The sequence below is a fragment of the Carassius auratus genome, chromosome 13, assembly GCF_003368295.1.
Source record: "Carassius auratus strain Wakin chromosome 13, ASM336829v1, whole genome shotgun sequence".
Taxonomy (NCBI): domain Eukaryota; kingdom Metazoa; phylum Chordata; class Actinopteri; order Cypriniformes; family Cyprinidae; genus Carassius; species Carassius auratus.
Window position 1 is genome coordinate 22,050,064 of NC_039255.1, and position 24,852 is coordinate 22,074,915.

At 38.6% G+C, this 24,852-nt stretch overlaps 1 protein-coding gene across 2 annotated transcripts; it reads right to left on the reverse strand.

The window, feature by feature from the left end:
• Positions 1 to 2,317: 2,317 nt before the first annotated feature.
• On the reverse strand, positions 2,318 to 23,687 carry LOC113113031 (fibrillin-2). 2 transcript variants are annotated; one of them, XM_026279136.1, is made up of 26 exons: positions 23,586 to 23,687; positions 22,185 to 22,240; positions 19,986 to 22,070; positions 19,716 to 19,838; positions 17,594 to 19,594; positions 17,110 to 17,243; positions 16,759 to 16,926; positions 16,010 to 16,189; positions 14,538 to 15,138; positions 14,276 to 14,425; positions 13,158 to 13,372; positions 12,988 to 13,063; positions 11,852 to 12,139; positions 10,580 to 10,816; positions 10,084 to 10,236; positions 9,761 to 9,939; positions 8,908 to 9,100; positions 8,670 to 8,789; positions 8,471 to 8,590; positions 8,268 to 8,288; positions 6,018 to 6,082; positions 5,728 to 5,920; positions 5,324 to 5,452; positions 5,056 to 5,218; positions 4,812 to 4,946; positions 2,318 to 2,990 (listed from the first exon to the last, which is right to left on the reverse strand). In XM_026279136.1, the coding sequence occupies exons 1-26, from the start codon at positions 23,588 to 23,590 to the stop codon at positions 2,846 to 2,848; spliced, it is 7,935 nt and encodes a 2,644-aa protein (XP_026134921.1). In that variant the 5' UTR covers positions 23,591 to 23,687; the 3' UTR covers positions 2,318 to 2,845. The 2 variants fall into 2 exon arrangements, with proteins under 2 accessions (XP_026134921.1, XP_026134922.1); XM_026279137.1 differs by having other exon boundaries at positions 2,857 to 2,990; positions 4,764 to 4,946.
• Between the last annotated feature and the right edge of the window lie 1,165 nt (positions 23,688 to 24,852).

The following is a 24,852-nucleotide window of genomic DNA, read 5'->3' on the forward strand; positions in this document are numbered from 1 at the left end:
CTTGTGAAACACGCAGAACTGTGCCACATCAAGGAAGGGAAGCCTTATCTGCCACAGAACATTCCAGAGCTTTACTAGAGCTCTTATACCTTCAGCATTTCTGAGCAAGTCAAGGCAAGTCTACACAGGGTCAGGCACTCGAAAGACATCGCATGAGCTCCTCTTTACAGGAACTACACCGTGGGTTTCTCCTCTTCAGGGCAAGTGTTGAGAACCGCGAGGCATGCTCAGGTCTGTTCACTTCAGGAGTCTTCATCAAAGTCTTGTGGGAGTGGATAGTGGGGCCAGAGCAGGTGTCTGGGTGTAGATGTCCGCCTGTGTAACTGGAGGTTGTGTTGTCTTTAATTTATGAAGCCTGACAATGCTGGAGGGGATAGAGTTGGTTTTCAAGGGTGTATGAGGATGTTAAGCTCTATGAGAATTACAGAGGTGGTATCAGATGGTAATGCCAAGGTACTAAATGATTTAATATTCACATAGCATGTTTACATACTCTTCTCACCATGGTACTCAATGATTAAAATATTCTTGTAGTATGGCGTTTTCATACAACTCAAAGAATACCATGATACAGTGTCTCCAAAGAATACAGCCCCACTCATGTCATGCAAAGGACAAAAATAAGGTATCGTGTCAATGAATTAGGAATTTGTTCCTTTGACATATTCATTTTGTTCCATAGGTACATTGTGGTCACATTGTATTAATTTGTTTCCTCTTTTTACGCAAATCATGGCCACAACTTACACTAACTAAATTAAAATGAGGGAACAGATCAGTAGCCTACAATGTAGCCACGATTTAACTAAGATGAGGGAATTAATTACTACAACATGGACATATATTTAGCTCTTACGAGTCACTTACTCCGCTCTCATGAGTGCAGTGGTGGTGTCAGATGGGAATAGCATGGTATTTTTGATTTGTACCATGGTAATAAAATGATTAAAATATCCATGTAGTATATTGTATTTAAATGTTGCTACTGCAAGAATGTTAACATACAAATTCTCGCCTGACATCTGGGCGAAAATCAAGACATTGCGCACACAAATGAAGAATTCGTTCCCATGGCTTATTAATTAGTTTTTTTGGTTTTAGGTACATCATGTGTACCTTGAATGCAGTGTAAGAGGCTTTGCCGAATGCATAAATATTAATGTTAATTTAACACAAGGAAACAAAGTTGTACAACATAGCCATGATTGAACAAACACAAGGGAACACTTACTACAATGTGACTATGACCGAACTAAAACAATCGAACAAATTACTACGACATGGCCATTAAAAAAAAAAAAAGATTCATGGTAAATAATTCTTATATTTTTTGTCTACCTTTTTTATATTTATTTCCCCGCATTTCGTGTGTTGGGCTTTGCACCAAAACACATACATTTTTGTTAGCGATACTTTATGTCTGCCGAGTTGTGTGAGTCTATTAATGTTATTAAGCTAGTTTGTGTCCAGTAGCGATGTGGGCCGTTTAAAACAGCATATACTTTCACCCTCGAGTTCGTGAAAGATTTACAGCCAGATGTTGTTGGATTCATGCAGTTTCTTAAGTGCCATGTTACACTTAGATTGAAAAGCTGTACTCAGCATTTCTCAGAGCCCAACTTGGGATTAAACTGTCGGCAAAAAGCAAGTCAAGGGCTTGCAGAAATGACGTAAAGGGGAGATAAGGCCGGAGCATGAAAGAGCTTAGTTCACCTCCTAAACTTTATAGTTTTATTGCTGGGAGATAAACACATGCAAAGTGCAGAGTCTAATGGCAGGACCATAAGGGCAGCCAATTGCTCTTTCTTTTAAGAGTTTACTGCTTTTGTGTGGCTCGACTAGGCCTCAGTTTTGATCCCCAGGTGACATAACCTCATGCCATTAAACAATGTCACCATAAATGGAACAAGAGAGAATGGGTGTCAACAAGACACATCGAGTCTTATCTGAATGGAAATAAAGAGTTGTGTATAGAAGCCATTTGTTTCCAGGAAACCTGAAAAGCTGGAAGATACCGTCAACCCAGGTTACACCTCTCAAGTTATACAATACAATGACAGATTTACATGTAAAAGAAAAAATATTTCTGCTCTTGTGAAAGTGAGAAGCTCCTGTAGTTTTTGTGGTCTCTGAGACCCCAAGGGTTTATTATAGGCTCAAAAATCATATTTAAAATTGAAGAACCAAGTAGTTCTCACTTCAAACAACCTTCAAGGAAACATATAAGTTTTGTTTGGGGTCTCAGAGACCTTAAATATAAAAGATGGATAAATGCATTTGATTTGAATTCAAACTGATCCCATGGCACTGATGGTTTTTATTTTACTTTATTTGAGGAAAGAAGCAGTGGGTATAGAAATATCATAACCTTGCTAAGTATTTTATATATTTTCTTCTAGACAACATACTGTACACACATTTAGTTGTTTTGTTGTCAAGAGGATAATTCTGACCAGAGAAACATTTCACTTATGTGTAAAATTTTGTCCGTTACTTCAGATTCCTTGAAGAATGCCATATTACACCAACAATCTAAGATAATTTGACATTATTTCATAATATTAGAGCACATTTTACCACTATTTTTATTACTGTAACGCATACACTGCATATGCACATTAGTTTCTCCACATGAGTTATAACAGAGGCAAAACGTCAGCAGAACTTGTGGCTCACATATCACTTCATGTTTCTTTTGCATGTGTCTGGCGCTCACTTCACTTCACTTTCACACATGACTACAAGTCAGCAGCTCTTTTAAAATATAAATAGTATCATATTGAGATAAATTTGAAACACAAATGTACATCTGCACTGGTGCTGCATGAACCGCACAGGGCCTGTGTTATCGATACCGGCGCGTCTGCTGAGGTGTGAGGTTATCAAGGACACGCGGGCTGACGTGGGTGTAGTAGTGCAGAGACGGGTCTTCAAAGTTGAACGGAGGGTTGAACTGCTCCTGAATGTACTCGGGCAGCAGATGAGGAATACTTGATGGAGAGAGAAAGAGAGAGAGTTAAGATCTACTGTAGCATCTAATCATCCAGATAATGTAAAAAATGGTTCTTTTTTTTTTCAAAGAACTGCTCACTGAAAGGTTCTTTGTGGAACCAGAAATGGTTCTTGCTACAAAAACCACCTTTATTTTGATGAGTGTGAAATATGTTGAACACATTTCTGAAAAGTCCATATCTGCTTTGTGACACAAAAGAACTGCACTATGCATTAACACCTAGATTTCAATCCTAAAGCCAGAATGAGGGTGTTAATTAAGAAATAGGCCGCAGGGTTTTTAAACAGAAAGAAAAGTGCTTCCTATAAAGGGAGGGAGAAAGGAAAGTGTATGTATGCTGCTGCCCTGCCCTTGACCCCCTCTCCCTGTGTGGGCCTTCCTCTGCAGTGCTGCAAACAACACTGATGAGCTCATCTTGCAGGCGCCACACACACACACACACAGACACACACACACTCTTGTGATTGACTGTCTGCTTTCCACATCACAGAAAGATGCTGCTGCCTCCCAGTGGTGAAAAGTAAACAGTGCACTTCAACAACACTAATATTTAAACATTTATTCTGAGAAAACAACATGCAACCATTTACAGTGGTGAATGTCTGAGACCAGCAGCCATGCATATAAAATGTAATTTATTCCAAAGCTGAATTTTCAGCATCATTAGTCAAGTCTTCAGTGTCACATGATCCTTCAAAATCAATCTAATATGCTGATTGATCCTCAAGAAACATTTCTTATTATTATCAGTGTTGAAAACAGTTGTGCTGCTTATTATTTTACTGGAAACCCTGATGTAGCAGAATCCAAGTATTAATTTAAGACATTAACAAAAAATAAATTTTACTAAGATTGTTATGCTAGTAATACAATTTGAAATAAAAACTACTCATTTAATTTATATTAGAAAAGAATGAAAAGTAGAAATATATTCACTGGTGCTCTCATGCTTTTAGAACACACTGCATGCTGTAGAAATCATGTTTCCTCACACATTTGGTTTGAAAAAGGAAATATCTAGCATCTAGAAGTTTTATTTTATTGTATTGTATTTGAGGAAAAAGTATAGTGGGTATAGAAATATCATAACCATTGCTAAGTATTTTAAGACAAAGTGTTTGAGTGGGTTTGATGGGGCCATATGTTTGCTTATAGACAACATACTGTACACACATTTAGCTGCTTTGCTTTCAAGAGGATAATTCTGACCAGAGAAACAACTCACTTGTGTGTAAGATTTTAATATTTCAAATTCCTTGAAGAATGCCATACTGCACACCCATAAAACTAAGGGGGGAAATGTTTTATAGAACCATATTTTTTTGGTATTTGACATTATTTCAAAACATTAGAGCACATTTTACCACTATTTTTATTACTATAATGCACTCAGAGCTAATACAATTTTGAGTGGACCTAAAACATGCCAAATTTTCTCAAATTAAACAATATTTCCAGGAATAGCTGCAACTGGTTCTCAAATATTTCTACTTTTGCATTAACATGTTTAAAGAATAGCTTTGTTTTCATTGGCAGAGAAATGCAACTAATGCGTGCAAACTTATAACTTTGTTAAAATTTGTTGAGAACACTGCATATGCACATTATTTTCTTCGTAAGAGTTAGTATCTTCAAATAACTGAGGCAATCGCTCCATGTTTCTTTTGCATGTGTCTGGCACTCCTTCACTTTCACACATGACTAAATATAAATAGTATCATTTTGAGATAAATTTGAAACACAAATGTACATCTGCACTGGTGCTGCATGAACCGCACAGGGCCTGTGTTATCGATACCGGCGCGTCTGCTGAGGTGTGAGGTTATCAAGGACACGCGGGCTGACGTGGGTGTAGTAGTGCAGAGACGGGTCTTCAAAGTTGAACGGAGGGTTGAACTGCTCCTGAATGTACTCGGGCAGCAGATGAGGAATACTTGATGGAGAGAGAAAGAGAGAGAGAGAGAGTTAAGATCTATGCTACACATCTAATCATCTACAGTAGATACTGTTAATGTCACTGTATGTGTGATCAGGACACTCACTCCCCAGAGATGGTTTTCTTGCGTGAGCAGCAGCAGAAGCAGGCGAGGGCCGCCAGCAACAGCAGCAACAGGAGGGGGATACCAATGCCCAGAACCAGCCCCAAAATGAGTGATTTCTTATCCATAGTCTGAGCACCTGACACGTCTGTGCGGTTGTTCCAGTCTGAGGTGGAGGAGAATTATTATTATTATTATTATTATTATTTATGAAAAATGTACAGACCAGACTCGCAGAGCATGAACACTGTTTTTCTGGCGATGCTCTTACCTGATCCGCATGACTGTGAATCTTCCTTCAGATCGGTGCCATTGCACACACACCTGTAGCCCCCGTAGGTGTTGACACACTGGGCTGTTTTTGAACACGGAGCCTCATTTGTCTTACATTCATCAAGGTCTAAAGAAAACAAGAAATACAAATTCTAAAGACAAGAAGTGGAACTTAAGAATACATAGGCACAGTGGAACTAGAGGTTAATGTCTTAGTGTATGCAAGGCAAGGCAAGTTTATTTATATAGCACATTTCATACACAATGGTAATTCAAAGTGCTTTGCATTTGATCACACACACACTTTTGATTATATGTAAATCTGTTATTGGCCAATCAAAGTCAAGCATTACACTGAGTCATGTATTAAGTGAAAATAAAATATATAGGACATTTTCTTACCGTCCACAAAGGCTGAACGGATGCTGTAGTACTGACTGACTCGGGTCAGATAGTCCATGACATACCAGTGCGGCGTGTCACTGGACACATTGATCCTGTACTCATTCTGCCCACCTGCTGATGCTGAATCAGGAGCTATAGCAGTGGCGTTGTAGAACTTGTTCTGGAAACCCATTGACAGGATCTCCTGCAGCTGTAGAGAATGCAGAAGTTAATGTGACCTGTAGTGTTAATGACATGCCATGTCTGAATTTATCTGACATTTTCACATCTCAGATTCATGCACTGACCTTACTGAGTCCTTGTGCTGATGTTTGCTTTCCCCATCCAATAGACACATTAAAAACATTCCATCCTAAAAAAGAAAAATATGAAATCCAGGGTACAATTTTCAAGTGAGGATGTGGGGGCAGTTTTCACTGTCTATCTGGTAGTGTTCTTCTTCTTCTTCTTTAATGGTAAAAGTTATGAAACTTGGCACAGATATAAAGGACAGTCTGAACATGAACTACAGATAGTTAGCACCACCACTAACATCACCATTCAAACTCCTTGTAGACCATTTGTCTGATTTAGACTTAAAAACATTGAATTCAAATGATCAGTCAAACGATTTGTCGAAGAGCTCACCGAAGAGGATGTGAGGCTATATCTCCGTAATGCTTTAGCGAATTCAGACCAATCTTGGGGTGTGTTATGATAAACATTATCTGAGGTTACCTGCACAGTTTCAGCACAGTAACATTTTTACATGCTGGCCATTTTGAATTGTGAAAAAAAAAACTATATTTTAAGAAAATACTGGGGTATTATTCTGAAACTTGGAATGTGTTATCGGCACCATGCCCCATAAGGTACTCAAATGTTCCTTGTGGTCAAAACATATATATATATATATATATATATATATATATATAAAAAAAAACATTAATAACTTTTTAAAAGTTTTGTATATTGCCATGAGACTTGTCTTGATAGATACCTTGTAATATTGATGCCAATTTTGCCATATTTGGCTATTTTTTCGTACTCCTCCATTGGTCCAATTTTCACCAAACTTGGTTCAGAACATCTTCAGAATTCAAGCTGATGAAACAAATTTTATGGCACGATGCCATACTGCATCTGAGGCTCATCTCTGACAAGCTTTGACATGCTGACATCAAACTTTATGTGTGCCATTGTCACTTCACACTGACCACAAACAATTAAATTAAATTACTAATGATTGACTTTAGCTAAGTTTGATTTTTTAAATTATTTTTTAGCCCAGTTTGAGTAAAATTACCTTAAGCTGTCTTTAATTACTCATTGTTTTATTTAGTCTGATCTTCCTTGCCATACTTGCTCCTCATTCATCTCAAGGGGTCATATGACACTGCTAAAAAGAACATTATTTTGTGTATTTGGTGTAATGAAATATGTTAATGCAGTTTAAGGTGAAAAAACACATTATTTTCCACATACTGTAGATTATTATTTCTCCTCTATGCCCCGCCTCCTGAAACACGTCGATTTTTTTACATGGCTCATCTCTCTGAAAAGTGAGGTGTGCTGTGATTGGCCAGCTATCCAGCGCATTGTGATTGGCCGAATGCCTCAAACGTGTAATGGAAATGTTACGCCTCTTAACATATTGTGATGCCTTGTGTGGCCGGAGCGACGTGACAAAAACATAAAACCCATTAGAAACATGATATAAACATGATTTCAAGTCGTGTTTTCTTTTGGAAGGCAAAACGTCCCAGCGTCACACACAGTGCAAAGTGGATGTATTTCCTCAGCAACCAGCACAGATCAGCTCCAGGCATGACGAAGCAGATATCCTCTTTTGGAAGGCCAAGCAAAGTAGTTTCACTTCACAGTAAAACACGCAGCGTCTATACGACATGGCGACGGCAAAAACAATACTACAACGAAAATAAAAGGTATGCGTTCTTTCTTTGCGTGAACATCTGGGTGGCGTTATGCAAATCTTCCCACATGTGGGAAGTGACGTAGAGATGTGGGGGGCTTGTTTGAACGGGCCGTTTCGGGGGGCGTGGACGAGTCTCAACTTTTATAACGAATATCTCTTTGGATTTGAGACTTTAGTCTTTGCAGCTTCACAGATCTTCTTTATTCACCAAAAGCTTGTAACACTCCAAAGAAAAAGAAAAATTTTAAATCGTATCATATGACCTCTTTAATTGCTTTTCGTAGCTATATTTTAATTTGGTGTTGTCTGGTCAGTAGGGTTGCAGATCCCAATATAGACTGTAAATGGGGATGCAAGTTTCACTACCAGCATATTAAAACATGCAACAGATTGAAAGTGTTAGGTCAACAGTTTTACATGAGTCAAGATTATCTATAGTCAGTGCCATACACTGTCAATGACACAGATCTTGTTTTACAGAGTTTGTTTACAGAGGTGTACGCAGCCAAGTAAAATGTGTACATTAAACATTACAACTTATCCTGTACTAAGTTGGAAAAATTTTAACAAATCACGCCATAATGAAACCTTTGTCATTCAAAGCAATTAAATAAAGTCTCACCTGTTGGATTAGCAGATTCACCTAAAAAAATTAAACAGAAAAAAAGAGAAATAAAACCCAAAAATAAATAAAACTGTCAATCGTGTTATAAAGCAATTGGTTTAATCGATTCAAACATTCGAAATCCTTGTTTCTTCAGTTAGTTACCTGTGTACAGTAAATGTTAAGTTGTGTTGATTAGTTGTGAAAGTAAAACCACTTACCACAGCCGTCAGTGTCTCTGGTCTTCTGATAACGGCAAGAGCAGCGCACTGATCCTGGCTTGTTCACACATTCATATTTAGCATTTGGACAGGCTGAGGGGTCCAGACACTCATCAATATCTGTTAGTGAAATAAAGCATGCGTGACTGCAAGTGTGCCTCAGAGAGTGACTTTTAGCTTGTGCATTCTTGTTGCATACCTTCGCACACTTTTCCATCGCCACTGTAGCCATGTTTACATTTACATGTGTAATTGTAGCCGGTGCTGGTGCAGTCTGCCATCTCATGACAGGGGAAGGGGAATGGAGGGAGGCAGAAGTCTGTGGGACATGGTTAGACAAATTATAGTTATATGACTATAACGGCTCTAAAATTTGCATATAAAGCTGTTGCAATGAAAAATAGCAAAATAAGTGTGCCTTTTAAATAACTACTGACCATTTTCAAAGCACTTGTATCCTTGTTTGCCCTGATATACAGTCGGAGGAGGGCACAGTCCACATGTGAAGAGGTCTCCTTCTCTCTGTCTCATGCATTCCACACCAGGAAAACAGGGCTTGCCTTTACACACATCTGCTCTGTTATCACAGTACTTGCCACTGAAACCCACTGGACAAAGACATCCTACAACCTAGATGTAGACCAACAGAAAAACATGTTTGTGTATATTCAAGAAGCACTAAATGCCATTATACACAACACCACTGTACACAACTGAACACAAATGAACACTGATTAACATAAAGTTCCCTTGTGACTTGTACGTTCTAAATAAAGCTGTAGCTAATAAAATGTAATTCATTTAAATTATTAAATTAAAATGCATTAAAAGGTATTCTTTTTTTTATATTTTGCACTATACTAATTAACTGATCAGTTTTTTATTATATATACTAATATACATTACAGTTTTGTGACATTACATTTAAAAAAAAAAGTTATTGATACTTTTATTCGGCAAGTAAGCATTCAGCATTAAATCACATAAATAAATGAGATATTTATATTACAAATTTTCAGCATTGGTGATAATAAGAAATGTTTGCTGAGTGGCAAATCAGTATATAAAAACGATTTCTGAAGGATCATGTGACACTGAAGACTGGAGCAATGATGCTGAAAATTCAGCTTTAACGTCACATTAATAAATGACATTTTAAAATGTATTCAAATTGAAAAAAATATATCTTTTAAATTACAGTATTACTGTATTTTTGTAGATTTACTGTATTTTCCCAACTGGTGATATCATCACACGCAATTTCCATCTAAAGTTTCTCTGCGTGTTCACCTGAAACTTTCCCTGCAGATGGTTCTCCACCACACTGTTGTACTGGCAGCTTCCTCCATTCATACAGTTACAGAGCTGCAGAACAGGGGTGATCACAGAACTGGATGTCTGATCGCTCACTTGAACTGTCAGATTGACTGGCTGGATACCAGAAGGGGTCCACACAAGGATACCATCACCTTCAGGGCACAAAGGAACCAATTGTGAAAAATTAATGCACCACAATGTACGGCATGCCATTAGTATTTCAGGCTTTGTCGTTCACAGAGGATTATTGTAAGCAGGCTAAGTTTATAAATAGGATGCTTTGCAGTAAATCTTACTGCTGCCGATGGTGACCCGTGGAGAGCGTGGTAAGCCCAGCGAGAAGGTGATTTGGTCTCTGTTTGGATCCTGAGCCTTGAACTGAACTCTAACTGTGCTATTGACTCTACACGTGATAACAAATGGCTCTGCCACAATGGGCGGCAGGTTCCCTGTTGAACACAAGCAAAAGCAAAGGGAGGGAGCTGTTAAAATATCCTAGAGACAGCGAGTGAGTGATTGAGTGAACAATTATACTGTGACTACTTAGAGGAATATTTTAGCAGTCACAATTATTGCACACAATAATTTTGTATTTAAAAAAATAAATAATAATAATTATAATAAATAAAGCAGCCTTGATGAGCATAAGAGACAAAATGAGAGTTCAAAAACATAAAATTATTTTACTGGCCCAAAGCTTTTGAACAGTAGTGTATTTTTAGTTTATTTAAGTCTTAATTTAGGTCAAGATATTTTAGTGCATTAGATGAAGGATGTGGATGACCGGCTAACCATAGATTTGTACTCGGCTCTGAAGTTGCTGCTGGTCTTTCTGGACATCCTGGCCGAGGTTTGTGTTTCCTGTGGCCAGGATGTCATGCACACACTGCATGCTGCCCTGGCAGGTCTGATTGTGTCTGGCCAGCTCGTCTGGGCTCACTGAGGACATCAGCTGCTCTGTCATGACAGGACTGAACGGAGCACTAGGAGGTCCGGACAGCAGAAGACTCTCAGGAACAGGAACAGCCCCTGTGCACAACAATCAGACACAGAAGAAACGATAAATACAGTGACCAGTGAAGAAATCTTAAAGGAATAAAGCCCCCCCGCACCCCACATAATTTAGAAACAGTTCAATTAATTATTATTAATTATTTATCCAGTAGGAAATTATTTGATTCTTACAAGTATCCTGTACATATTTCTTTCAGACTATTTGATCAAAGGATGCCAGTTCATAATAATGGTAAATACATACCCTTATGAAAAAGTACACATAAGGAAACTTTTAAATTAAATGTAATTTAGAATTAAATGAAAATGTACTTTAGTTTAAATTTATATTAAAGGGAATTAGTTGAACTTAAAAGTGTATTTTTTGACCTATAAGTAGGGCTTAGATACATATTTCTATTTAATTTCATATTTGCTTCTTTGATCTTCTACAATCTATACTTCTACAATCACTTGTCTTTGAAATATGGTTAATATGTACTGCTGAATGTACTGGCAAACATTTATTGTAAACTGAAATATCAAATGTGATTCCTGTATTCAAATACACTTGAAATGAAAAGGTTTCATTTTGTTTATATCATATTATCTGCAAGTGCAGTTTTTTTTTTTTTAAAGAAAAGAAATATAGTACACTATAAGTACACATTTTAGTACAATTAAGCACACTTCTTTTTTACAAGGGTAGCCTATTATTCTTACATTTTTATCGAGTTGCAGTTTCGGTAACACACATTTACAAGTAACTATTAAAAAGAGTTTTCCCTGAACAAAATCCAAAATCGCTGATTATTAATAGTAATAAGGTAGTTGCTAAGTTTAGGTATAGAGTTGGATTAAGGAATGTAGAATATGTTTATGCAGAATAAAGCAGTGATATGTGCTTTTTTAAGTACTAATAAACAGCCAATATACTAGTAATATGCAAGCTACAAAGCAACTGTTTAATTGTGAGAACTGGACCTTAAAATAAAGAGTTACAGCAGTTTCTACAACATTTATCATTTTCTCACTAATAGGCAACTGAACCCAGCTGAAGAGTGCACGCACATGACTGTCCAAAGGGAAGCAGACTCTGTTCAGAGGGGACGTTGTTATTTAGAGAAGCTACCATACGGCCATTGGAAAGCAGGAAGTCGTCTGTCCTGTTGGAGCTCCAGTGTCCCAGTAAACCCAGTGTACGGTTGTAGAACCTCTGCGGGACCTCCACCAGAGCGCTCAGCCTCCCAGCATTACCTCTCCACACGATCACGTTCAGGCCCTCGCCGTACACCACCGCGCAGCGGCTCACAGAGCTACAGCGCACCGCAAAACCCTGCTCATTTACGTGCACCACTCCTGTCAAAACAGCAAAGGCCGCGCGGTTACATCAGAGGAAATTGAGAAAATACCACCCTGGTATGTAATAATATAAATAATATAATGTAAAGTAAATTTCATGTTTGCAATTATTATTTTATAATAATTATATTGCAAACAAATGGGTACTAAACAGTAGGCAAAAAAACAGCATGTGAAAGGAGCAATACAGTATGTCTGAAATTACAGTATTCATAAAAAAGTTGCTGATTTGCACAGATGATGTAGTTTTTAACACGATATTCTGAAGTGCACATCTTTGAATGAGACTAAATCGATACTATCCCATGAGGCCACAGGGGAGCTGGTAGGTTCCCCCGACTATGGCAACATGGCAAATGTAGTCGTGATCAAATTCATTCTACAAACATTAATATATACATACTGTACAACACAGTTCTTAATGGTCACAAACTACTAATAATCAGACACAGTCAAGATGTAATGCCTTTCAAAACATTGCGTTTAGTCTTTTAAGTCTGTTTATAATTTATTTTTTCAGCAAGGTTTTATATACAACCATTCAAAGGCGGTTTGTACATATGAAATTCTTTACAAAACTACGACTTAAATGGATGAGTTGTATTGGATCGAGAAAAAGAGAAAAAGCACTGAACAAGAGCATGGAACATTTTCAATAAAAAATAAAAATAAAACAACAGGATGCTTATAGTATGTGTTATTTTATTAGTATGATGAATAATTATTCTAAAATATGTGAAACAGTAATAATAAAGGAGAAGGTTTTCTTAGACTAGTGTTGTAAATAGGAGGACAACATCATTATTTCTTTGCTTGAGCATGTTAAACCTTGAAAATCTTCTTACCAACAGCCACAGGAACGACCTCATCATTAACCAAGACCTTAAGTCCATCACCAGATTCGGCACATTGCCACTCCACCTTTCGAGAAACCATTTATCAACCTTTACATTGTAGAAACACTCATTTATGCACATAGATCTACATAGTATTTTATCTGAGATGTCAGACTCACCTTTCCAGCTCCCTGATAGTAGGCGGCTAATCGTACCAGAGCAGGCACCAGTTTGGGCTGCTTGTTGACCACTAGAACTGCTGTTTGTCCCTGCAGGGTGAAGATGTTTGATCCCGTGCTGGAGGAGAGACGGACTATAACGTAGTCCCCCAAGCCTTTGTAGGTATACTCACTCCCGTCAAAGGTAATAAAGTGGAGACTGCCATATGCCATGCCTGGATGAATGCAGAAAGTGCAACAGAGACTCTTTAAAGATTATTGTTGTCAATATGAGCTTCAGATTATTTATTTTATATTAATTCAAGCGGTTATGATTAGGGCTGTAAAAATGATCACATCTGATAAAGAAAATGCAATGCATAGATTACATAATGTATGATAATGATACACAGTATATAAGAACCATATCAGTTATGCACACTCATTTGCCCTTTATTTGCATTTAGATGACCTTTACTGTTAACTAAGTTAATCTTAAAAACCTTAATAATTTCATAATAAATGAAATCTTTACCAAAGCTAAGAATTTAACATCCATATTTCATACTGTACATTTAATTTTGTGATGCCTGTAGCATTTTAGTTTTTAAGGTTTTATTGAATTTTATGTAGACTTCATACACTGAAAAACATTTGGTGTAGAATTCACTTAAAATTTTCACTCAGAAATTGCTAGTAAATTTCACTCATACTTATGAAGAATTGGTAAATACATACTGAATGTGAATTTTGAAGTAGAAAGACTGAAATAGTACTTTTTGTAAAATGTACTCCAAAAAATATTTGTTTTATTTATTTATTACAGTAGTATAACATATTAATATCACTCATTTATCATTTACTGGCCACACAAGAATGTACAATTCTTCACATACGTTCAGATGTTTAAATCCGCCAGACTTGGATCCACAATCTAGTTCCAGAGTTGTGCTCCACTATTTGAAAATAACTTTAAATCGCCCCATAATAATTCACCAAATTGTGAACGAATTTCAGATTTCTTGATGCTTTGCTTGAGTTAGAAATCCGAATGAAATCAAATTGTTTTCAAAACAAATATTTACACTGCTGGTAGTCATACAGTAAATAAGGGAGTTGGTGAGACCTAGATCTCTTACCAATGCCTGGTGCTCCCCTGTTCCCAGGTATACTGCTGTCAGAGCTATTCCAACTGTAACCTTGGCATCGATCTAGTGGTCTTTTTGCCAAGTACATGTCACACAGAGGGGACTGAACACAGCACCACTGGAAGGGTAAAAGATCCTTGTCTAGTAATAAAGACAGCATGAAATAAAAGATCAGGTGACACGTGGTAACAGGTTCAACTTACAATGCTTCTGCAAACTTCATAAGAATAAATTACATTTGGAATGGCTTTACCTATATGTAGTTGCATCTTGTCCTCAGTGAAGAACCGTTCACTGTATCCAGCCAGTAGGGGGCCCTCTGGATCATAAACACATCTCTTTCCTGCCCTCTGTTTGTTAAACAGGATAGACTGATAGGCACGGCCTCTGCTGCCACCCCACCTAAGAGCTCTCAGATCCCTCACTTGTGCCATCTGTTCTGAAGGTGGATTCTCAAGGCTAAAAGCCAGGTCCTCCTGTGCTTGAACACGTGTGCAGGGACAAGGTGCCAGTCCTAATGCCCATTCTTTAGGATCGGGCTCATTGAAGGCCCATACCTGGCATTGCCTCTGAGGGTCTGAGCTTGCTTCAGGGGAGCCGGTTAAGTCATACACCAGCTGCCCCAGTTTTCCTGTGTTACCCATGACCGTCTGGGGACGATAACGCCCTCCTGGCTTGAAAAGGTTGTCCGGTGGCTTTGGAACCTCATTGTGAAAGTTGCTCTTACCATCAGTGTAGCCTATAAGAGCGTTATGATTAGTCCTCTGTCCTGGACCCCAGTTCATGTCACTGTAGCGGAGCAGAGCAAATGAACGTAGTCCATCTGTGGTCAGAATGCACTGAAAGGTGTTTGTCTGTGGAGGACATTAGGATAATTATTGCTTAGAAAAGCATTTAAAAGGCCTTCAAAACAGGACCAACTTGCCAGGATAAAAGTATTTTGGTTGCACTTTATTTTACAGTACGTGTATTTACATGTATTTATAGTGTACTTACAGTGTATTTATCTAAGAAAGTTCTGGTAAAACAAGGTAACTACATGGGGTAGGGGTAGGTTTAGGGTTAGTACCTAGTTATTACATAGTTATTGAAATAACAATAATAAGTACATAGTATGTACATGAGGAACAGGACTGTAAAATAAAGTGCTACCAGTATTTTAGTCTCAAGACTACCATGGTTTGTTCCATTCCATTCCTTGTAGCTGTTTTTGAAAACAAGATTGTGTCCTGCATGAACGGCCTCCCAGTCATTTCAAAAACACTTCCCAAGATTTTTCTAACAATACGAACAAGGACAGGGTGGGGGTTTGGGTGTGGACAGCAACACTACACCAAGGCCATAAATATCTAGTAAGAGAAAGGATGTATCTTTCATATTGTGTAAGATGAGACCCAAGTCATAAGAGTCTGTCCCCTTATCCCCATATTACAACTCCTAGATATGGTATGGCCAATTGTATCATCTTCCAGGCAAAAATAATAAGTCTAATAGAAAATAAACAGAAATATAATGGAACATGAAGTAATAGCACACCATCAACCAAAGCCTGCAGTACACATGGTGGAGGATGAGTTACATGCTAAAGTTTTATACTTAGGATTAGTTTGTTCAAATTACTAACTCTTATTATGAACAATATTATTAAAATTAATAGTGATGCTTGCAGTATTCATCATTCTTAACTACTGTTGCTCTGGTTCCATTCATTCATCTAACACTCACCTCAGAGAAGTTGATCTTTTGATAGGACACGGGCAAAACATGATCCCATGTGATTTTTAATATCCAGGAGGGGGAAAAGGGGGGTTTGCCTCTTTGAGTCTCAAATTTGCTAACATCGTTTGCTGTTCTCTGAAATATTGCCTCAGCATAGATATCAGAAATATTAAGGAGACTGTATTCCTGTTGGACAGAAATGGAGAATATTAAAAGTTTCCTTCAAGGTATTTACCACAAAATTATTTAGTTATACTACAAAAAAGGAAAGTTTTACTTAAAGGGATACTCCATCCCAAAATGAACATTTTGTCATTATTCACTTACCCGCAGATCGTTCCAAAATCGTAAAAGCATTGTTCGGTTACAGAACACAATTTAAGTATGAAGAGCATTGAGTTATTTATTTGACAGTTTATGGGACAGTCTCAAGCCTACCGGTTTTCATCCAAAACATCTATAGACGAACGAAGGATTTATGGGTTTGGAACGACATGGGGTAAGTGAATGACAAAATGTAATTTTTGTGGTGGAGTAATGGCAGACAGGTTAAATGTTTGTGAAATCTGTTTAAAAACAGTAATTATATTACTGGCATAGTACCTATATAACCAGGTCAACAAATCATAGAACTTCCAAAATAATATTTTTTTTATTATTAATACAATACAATAATAATAATAATAAAACAAATTTAAAAAATCATAGTAGAAGCAAGGCCACAAAACGTTGCATTATTTATTAGCATTGCTAACCTGGTATAGCAGTTTTCCATTACCAAGGGTGAGGTCAGCATCGTCCCAGAACACAGCCAGCATCGGCTGGCCCTCTTTACCATCGAAACCCCCTGGGAATGGAGCAGGGAGCAACAGTTTCTCATTCTCACTGACTGACTGGAACTGCACCAAGCCATTATCTGAAAACTGAAAAGGATTAATTTGTCAAAAAAAAAAACTTTAAAATATAAACAGAAGTAAGCCTAAATGTAAGTAGCCACAGAGTTTCCTAAAAAAAGTGGTTTACGGTATATAATTTAGGATATTTTGGATATATTATGCCGCTCACCATTAAATTGCTATTAAAACATGAACAGTGTGCATGCTTACAAACAGTCGCTCATATATTTTGTCCATGAATGGAAAGCCTGCAGGAGGAGTGATGTATGGAGAATTTCCATCTGCCTCTGTCTTTGGCAACCCAGCATCACCTACTTCCTCTCCAAATGGATACAGGTCACTTTCTGTGAAAATATATAAAAACAGATGCACCCCATGGGGTCAAGGTTTGGCTGGTTAGCATGGGCATTTCCCATGCTTGATTAAGTTGACCAGTACACAACATAACATGTTGGAAATCTCTGTCTGGAAAATAAGTTTAAGGTAAATTTAAGTTGATCAAGTTTAAGGTATGACTGGAATCTCTAGTCATGAGAGTGTGCATCATTTACTTGCACCAAAGTTTTTTTAGCACCAAAATAGCAAACGTCAGAGAGAGACACAACAAGACAGAGAAAGAATGAGAATACATTGAATATAGAGGGCTTATTTTATATAGAAATGTTGTGTTCATGATGGTAATATAATACCCCACCCATTGGCGGCAGCTGTGGGCAGAGGTTATCTCCGGTAGAGCAGGCACAGCTGTAAGATCCTATTAAATTGGTGCATGTTCTGTTGCTATAACACATGGAAGGTGAGAGACACTCATTTCGGTCTATGCATCCATCCATTCCACGCCCATTTCTGGTTGATGCATCCCATCCATTGCCACACTGGCACTGAAAACCACCTACAGAGTTGTAGCATGTGGCAGCAGGATGGCATCCACCCCTATTGGACTGACATTCATCCAGGTCCACACAAAGAGACCCTAGTGAAATAAGACCTGGTGCACATACACATACATAAGATCCAGGGGTGTTGATGCATTGGCTTGACTTGTGGCAACGTAAGGATGATTGGGAGCACTCATCAATGTCTTTACAGTATGTCCCATTTCCAGTGTAACCTAAGCGACACTGGCAAGTAAAAGATCCCACTGTGTTCCAGCATCTTGCCAAGGAGTGGCACGTAGAGTTATTTGCACATTCATTATTGTCGATGCATGTACCATTTTCCTCACGATGTCCTGGTGGACAAGAGCACTGGTATGATCCAGGTTTATTGATGCATACCTGATCGGGACGACACATCCTGTTCAAAAGGCATTCGTTTATATCTGTACACTTTGGACCCTGAGCCTCAAAACCAGATGCACATGGACACTGGAAAGAACCTGCTGTGTTTACACAAACAGCATTGGCAGTGCAGGGAGGGTCAGCTGCTAGGCATTCATCAATGTCTTGACACTCTGTTCTGTTTAGAAAGTAACCCAAGTTGCAGTTACATTTATAAGACCCAGGGAAATTGATACATGTAGATTGAGGTTGACATATGGATTCATTCTTTGATCCTGAACACTCATCTATGTCAAGACACCTATTGCCATTGCTTCCAAATCCCATATCACAAGCACAGTAAAATGAGCCAATTGTGTTAATGCAAGTTCCATTAGTGCAGAGTGTGCCAAACTCTGGGTTTGAGCACTCATCTATATCCTCACATTGGGTACTACTGGTACCATTAGAGGAGAATCCATGATCACAAAGGCACAGGAATGAACCTTCAGTGTTGACACAGACACTGTGGTCTGAACATGTAGAATTGTTCAGGCATTCATCAACATCCTCACAGACAGTCTGATTGCCTGTATACCCATCCCAGCATTCACAGAAATACCATCCCGCTGTGTTTTGGCAGTTGGAGGCATTTGGGCACTGTGCTTTCCCTGTGGCACATTCATCAACATCCAAACACAGAGAGTTGTTAGTGTAAAGGAAACCATTGTTACATGAACAATTATACCCTCCCTTGGTATTGTGGCAGGTGCTGTTGTCTGGGCAAGTAAAGTTTCCTACACTGCACTCATTTATGTCTACACAGTTTGCCCCGTGGTACTGGTAACCTTCCCAGCAGTCACAATGAAAGGACCCTGCTGTATTGAAACAGTGGGACAACTCTGGGCAAGCTCCTGTTTGTGTACATTCATCTATATCCTGACATTCTCTACCATTCCCAAAAAAACCTTTAATGCAGGAGCAATAGTTTGACCCACGGATGTTTTTGCACTCGGCATGGGTGTTGCATGCATTGGTTACATTCTTACAGTCCTTCTCATTCACACAGGTACCCAATTCATAGACTACACCAAGGGTGCATGTGCATGTATATGTTCCCGGAAAGTTTTGGCAGGTCATGTTGTTCCCACAAATTGAGGGTGGCAAACACTCATCCACATCCTCACAAGTAAACCCATTTCCTTGGTATCCCTCCATGCACTTGCAAATGTAGGACCCCTCTGTGTTGTTGCACATGGCAAGAAGGCTGCAGTTATGAGGCAAAGTTGAGTTTTCAGTACACTCGTCCACATCTTGGCAATCAAACCCAGATCCGGTCATGCCAAAGGGACAGGTACACTTGTAGGAGCCAGGGGAGTTAATGCAGCTGGCAGCTGGGTGGCATCCTCCGTGTTGGGATTGGCACTCATTAATGTCTATAAGTCATCCAAAATGGGACAGGGTCAGGTAAAAAAAAATCCCTAAAAGACTGAGAAGAGAATCCTCAAGCAAGCAAAGAGGTGTAAATATGAATTTTGAAATGGAAGAAAGGCTTACCAGAGCAGTTTTTTCCATCACCAGTGTAGCCGTTGAGACAGGAACACAGATGACTGCCAATTGTGTTGACACACTGTGCAAACTTGCTGCAGTTATTGGCTCCAGATTCACATTCATCCAGATCTGAAAGTTTGGAAAAAGAGTAATGTGAGAAAAAAAGATTGAAATAATTATGCCATTGCCTTGCTAACTGAACCCAGGAAATTGGCTTATGCAAATATAAATTATTATTATTATTATTTTTTATTAATGCATGTGAACTGCACGTACCTATGCATTCCGTTCCATTAAGAGTGTAACCCACTTTGCAAATGCAATCAAAGGATCCTGGTTTATTGACACATTGCGTCTCTTTCTTTGGGCACACATTCTCTTCACATTCATTGATATCTGAGCAAGTGAGTCCATCACCTTCGAATCCCACATCACACACACACTGATACTCTGAAGTTGAAGGATGACACAGTCCATGTGGATGGCAGGCAGGATCACATTCACGACTGGGGAGGACACAAGTGTTGTTGTATGCTACTGTGCCGTTCAGACAAGAACAGACATATGCTCCAGGGGAATTGACACACACAGAGATGTCTGGGCAAGTATTATTTGAAAGGACACATTCATCCACGTCTGTACAGGTGGAACCATCTCCTGTAAAGCCCTGGTGGCAAATGCACAAGAAATCACCAGGATAATTGTAGCAGTTGGCATGTAGATGGCACGTCTCCTTAATTGCACATTCATTTATATCCTCACATGTTATGCCATTTCCTGAGAAGCCGGGATTGCAGGTACATGAGAAGGAACCTTCTAAATTCTTGCATGTGGCATTCTGATGACAAGGTTTCTGCTGTTCACATTCATTAATATCAGAGCAGTCTAAATTATCAGTGATTCGACTGAAGCCTGCTTTACACTGGCATGAATATGACCCTTCCATGTTTGAGCACTGCTCATTGATGCCACATGCCTTTTCAGGTAGCTGGCATTCATCTATGTCCTGGCAGGTGGTACGATTGACTAGCTGAAAGCCTGAGGGGCAGTTGCATGAGAAAGACCCCCTACTATTGACACATGTTGCTCTGTTTCTACAGCCACCGTTATCAAGAAGACATTCATTCACATCTGTGCACTGCAACACACCATCGCCTGTGTATCCCACCATACAGCTGCAGTTGTATTTTCCTGGTACATTAATACAGAGTGCATTAACATGGCAACGCCTTTCTTTGGCACACTCATCTACATCCTCGCATACTAACCCATCACCTTCGAAACCAGTTAGACATGCGCAGATGAATGAACCAGGTAAGTTTTCACAAGAGGCATAAGCACTGCAATGTCTTGTGGCACATTCATCCACATCCACACACTGGGTTTGATTAAAGCTGTAGCCTGGACCACAGTCACAGAAGAATGAGCCTGGAGTGTTGACACATGCAGCATTGGCTGGACAAATGTTATTGGTGGTACATTCGTCAATGTCAGTACACTTTGTACCCGTGCCCAGGAACCCAGCACGGCAAGAGCATTCGTAGCTTCCTAGCAAATTGGTACATATTGCGTTGGGGTCACAACTGTTCCTTCTGTCACACTCATTAATGTCTACGCACGCCAAGCCATTTCCAACAAATCCCTCAGGACAGGTACAACGATATGAACCTGGTAAGTTTGTGCATTCAGCAAATGAGCTGCAGGTGTTTATTTCACATTCATTGATGTCCACACATGTCTGTCCGTTGCTTTGGTAACCACTGTTGCAGAGGCAGGTGTAAGATCCTGGCAGGTTCTTGCAACCTTTATACCCAAAGAAAGCGGAGCACACACCAGGAGTCTCTGAACACTCATCAACGTCAAGGCAGAGATAATTTCCATTGCCTTTGTAGCCTGCACTGCATGTGCACACATAGGAGCCAGGGTTGTTGGTGCACGTGGCATGCCAGTGGCAGATTCCTGGTCTTGCGCACTCATCATCATCAGTGCACTGAAATCCATTTCCAGTGAAACCAGACCTGCAACTGCAGTCTCTTCCTCCATCTCTGTTGGTGCAAAGTGCATTAACATGGCAGCCACCGTTATTAGTTTGACACTCATTGATATCTTGGCATTGGAAACCATCACCAGAATAACCATTTTGACATAAACAGGTATAACTGCCCAGAGTGTTACTGCAGACTGCTTTTACATGACAGCTGTGTAGACCAGTTGTACACTCATCAATGTCCTGGCATTGTACTCCAGTGCCCCTGTACCCCATTCGGCACATGCAGAGAAACTTATCATCACGTGTTTTGAAGCAGTCTGCATTGGTGTGGCATATAGTCCCTGCAGCTGCACAGTCACTGAGATCCGCAGCTGTGTAGACAGAATGGATAAGAGTTGGGTAAGTCTGGCAAAAAAAAAATGACTGTATTCTGTACTGTGAGTTGATCAATCATAGAGCACTCTGATCTTGATCATGTTACTGACCTGCAGTTGTGTACCTGAACCCAGTACACAGGCATAGCAGATACAGCAGAAGACTCCTGCAAGAGAAGGTAAACAAATATGAAGAAAAAAATGTTTCACTTTATTCACTGTTAGGTTAAGACTCTATATGCCTTTGAGACGGTGGCAGTTACCAATGAGTCATTGTTTTGCTCAAATTTAATTGGATCCAAAGCTCTTTCCTCAGAAAATGCAAAACCTGTTTTTGTTAAATGTAATTATTTTGCAGCAAAGCTCTATTTGTGAATTTTCTATGATCTATGGTCTTTTCTATGATTATGACTCACTAAATAGGAAGTTATTCTTACTGTAATTAGGTGAATTCCTACCGGTTACTTATATGCGTGTATATCTTTACATCTATAGAGTTACATGTATCAAGTTGAACCAGTTTTCCCATAACAAAAACAGAGGGATTGTGATTACTTTGTTCTAAGTCTCAATTCATGAGTCCCAAAAGGGATGGACATGCTCAAAAGAACGTACGATACTCATTCCACCAAAAAATAACTTTATTAGACTCAAAGAAACAAATCGTTCTCTAGAAGAAGTCATTTAGTGTATACTATCATTTTGTCATCTCCGATATCCATTGTCAACTTTCTCTGCTTTTACTTTACAAAGTGAATTTCAAGATTATAGCATTTCTGATTATAGCACGGATCCCTAAAGTTGTACTGATTCATTGACTTGATTTTTGGAATGTTCTGTTACAAATAATGACTGGAATCATTGAGAAAAGTGTGAAACAAAGAGTTTCTCAAGTTTCTGAAGTCAACATGGATAATGTCCTGAATAGGAAAAATGATGACAATAAACCCAGATCTCTGACTGGGTTACGTGCTGAATGTTTTACTTCCATGTGGGTCAGATTCAGTCATTGTCTGTCTGATGGAATCTACTGTATAGAAATCCATGAGGTGCATCCGAATCAAATTACATCTAGAATTTACTGGAAAGAATATCCTTCTCAACATCACATCATAGCTGAACATCATAACCCAAAATAAATATTTACCATTACAGATTGGAATTGAAATTATCCCTTTTTACCCAAGTTTAGGATAATTGCAATATGTATATTTTTTAATCTTTCAGACTGTCCACAACAATATATCAAATTGAGTTTTCTCAGCTTTCAGAACATACACATCCAGAATACAAATAGCTCAAGTGTATCATCTGGAATCATTGTATGATTAGAGTAAACTGTTATTTGCTCAATTCTGTAATTTTACTCTTAAAAGGAATCATGAGAGATCAATTCTAAATCTTATTCGACAGATTCAGTGATCAGCACTTTTACAGAAACAAGCCAACAAATTTCACTTTTACTGTAAAGGAACCTGACAAGCAAAATGATCAATTGAAATCAGTACTTACAGCATATCTCACTGACGGCTGGTTGTCCTATAAGGCGGACATTAGTACACAGATTTAGCGTGTCCTTCTCAGGATTCGGAAGGTGTGCGACTTAACTTCCTTACGGACACTTCTGCCCAAGTTACAACACTTTGTCTTTCCTGGTACAAAGCATAATGACCCATCTCATCACCTGAGACATCCTAAACCAGCAAAATAGGGAACACCCAGATATTCCTATGATTATGTTTCTCTCTCCTAGTAAGTGAACTACTCCCATTGGGATTTAACTTGCCTCCGGGTGTAAAATAAAGTCTGCGACAATAAAGAGCGAGGGTACCTTTACCTCTTACCAATTTTTTTATTATTATTATAAGGGATAAGCTGGGACTACAATCAGCCCTTGGTTTATAATTTAACAGCTCATGACAGCCCCATGGTGGATAAGCATCACAAATTTATAACACAAAGTATTTGGTTCGATTTGCATAATATACAGGAAGTGTATTTCTATATGGATCTTAGATGCTTATAATTTAGCTGAAATATAATTAGGTTAGTTTTAGTTTTTTCCTATTTTTTACTGCCCATGGAGTAACCTGAACCTGACAACTCTTTATATCTGACAACATTTTTATGGTATGTTGCATATATATATATATATATATATATATATATATATATATATATATATATATATATATATCATGGCATGCGATTCAGGAAATTATGGTAATTTGGTGGGTGATGGTTGGGGGGATTGTTAGAACAAAGTATAAGTTACACATTACACATTCACATAATACACAAATAAAAATAAAGTGTTTTATTTTCAGGTCTCATAATATTAAGCAGGAGAATTCAAAAAATTTGAATGAACAAATAAAAATAAAACTAGTGGTGGGCCGTTAGTTGTGTTGAGAGCTGGGTCAATACTAGGCGAGCTATGATGACTTTCACCTTGATATTTTAGTGCAGATGTATACCTATCCGAATCTGTAGGGGGCGAGAACGAGTCTTTAAACCTGTATGTATCAGGTGGCAAGGAAGTCGACCGGAAGTTGAAGTCGGCAGGGTGCCGCCATCTTGTAGCAGAACTTCCCTTGCGTTAGCATTCCCATTGACTCCCATTCATTTTGGCGTCACTTTGACAGCGAATAACTTTACATCTGAGGCATTTAAAGACTCCGTTTGTCCATTATTTATTTCTAAAGATACACGACAATGTATAAAGGGCTCCGTTACCTTCTATGTTACATTATGGCCCCATAGAAACAGTTTTTGTAAA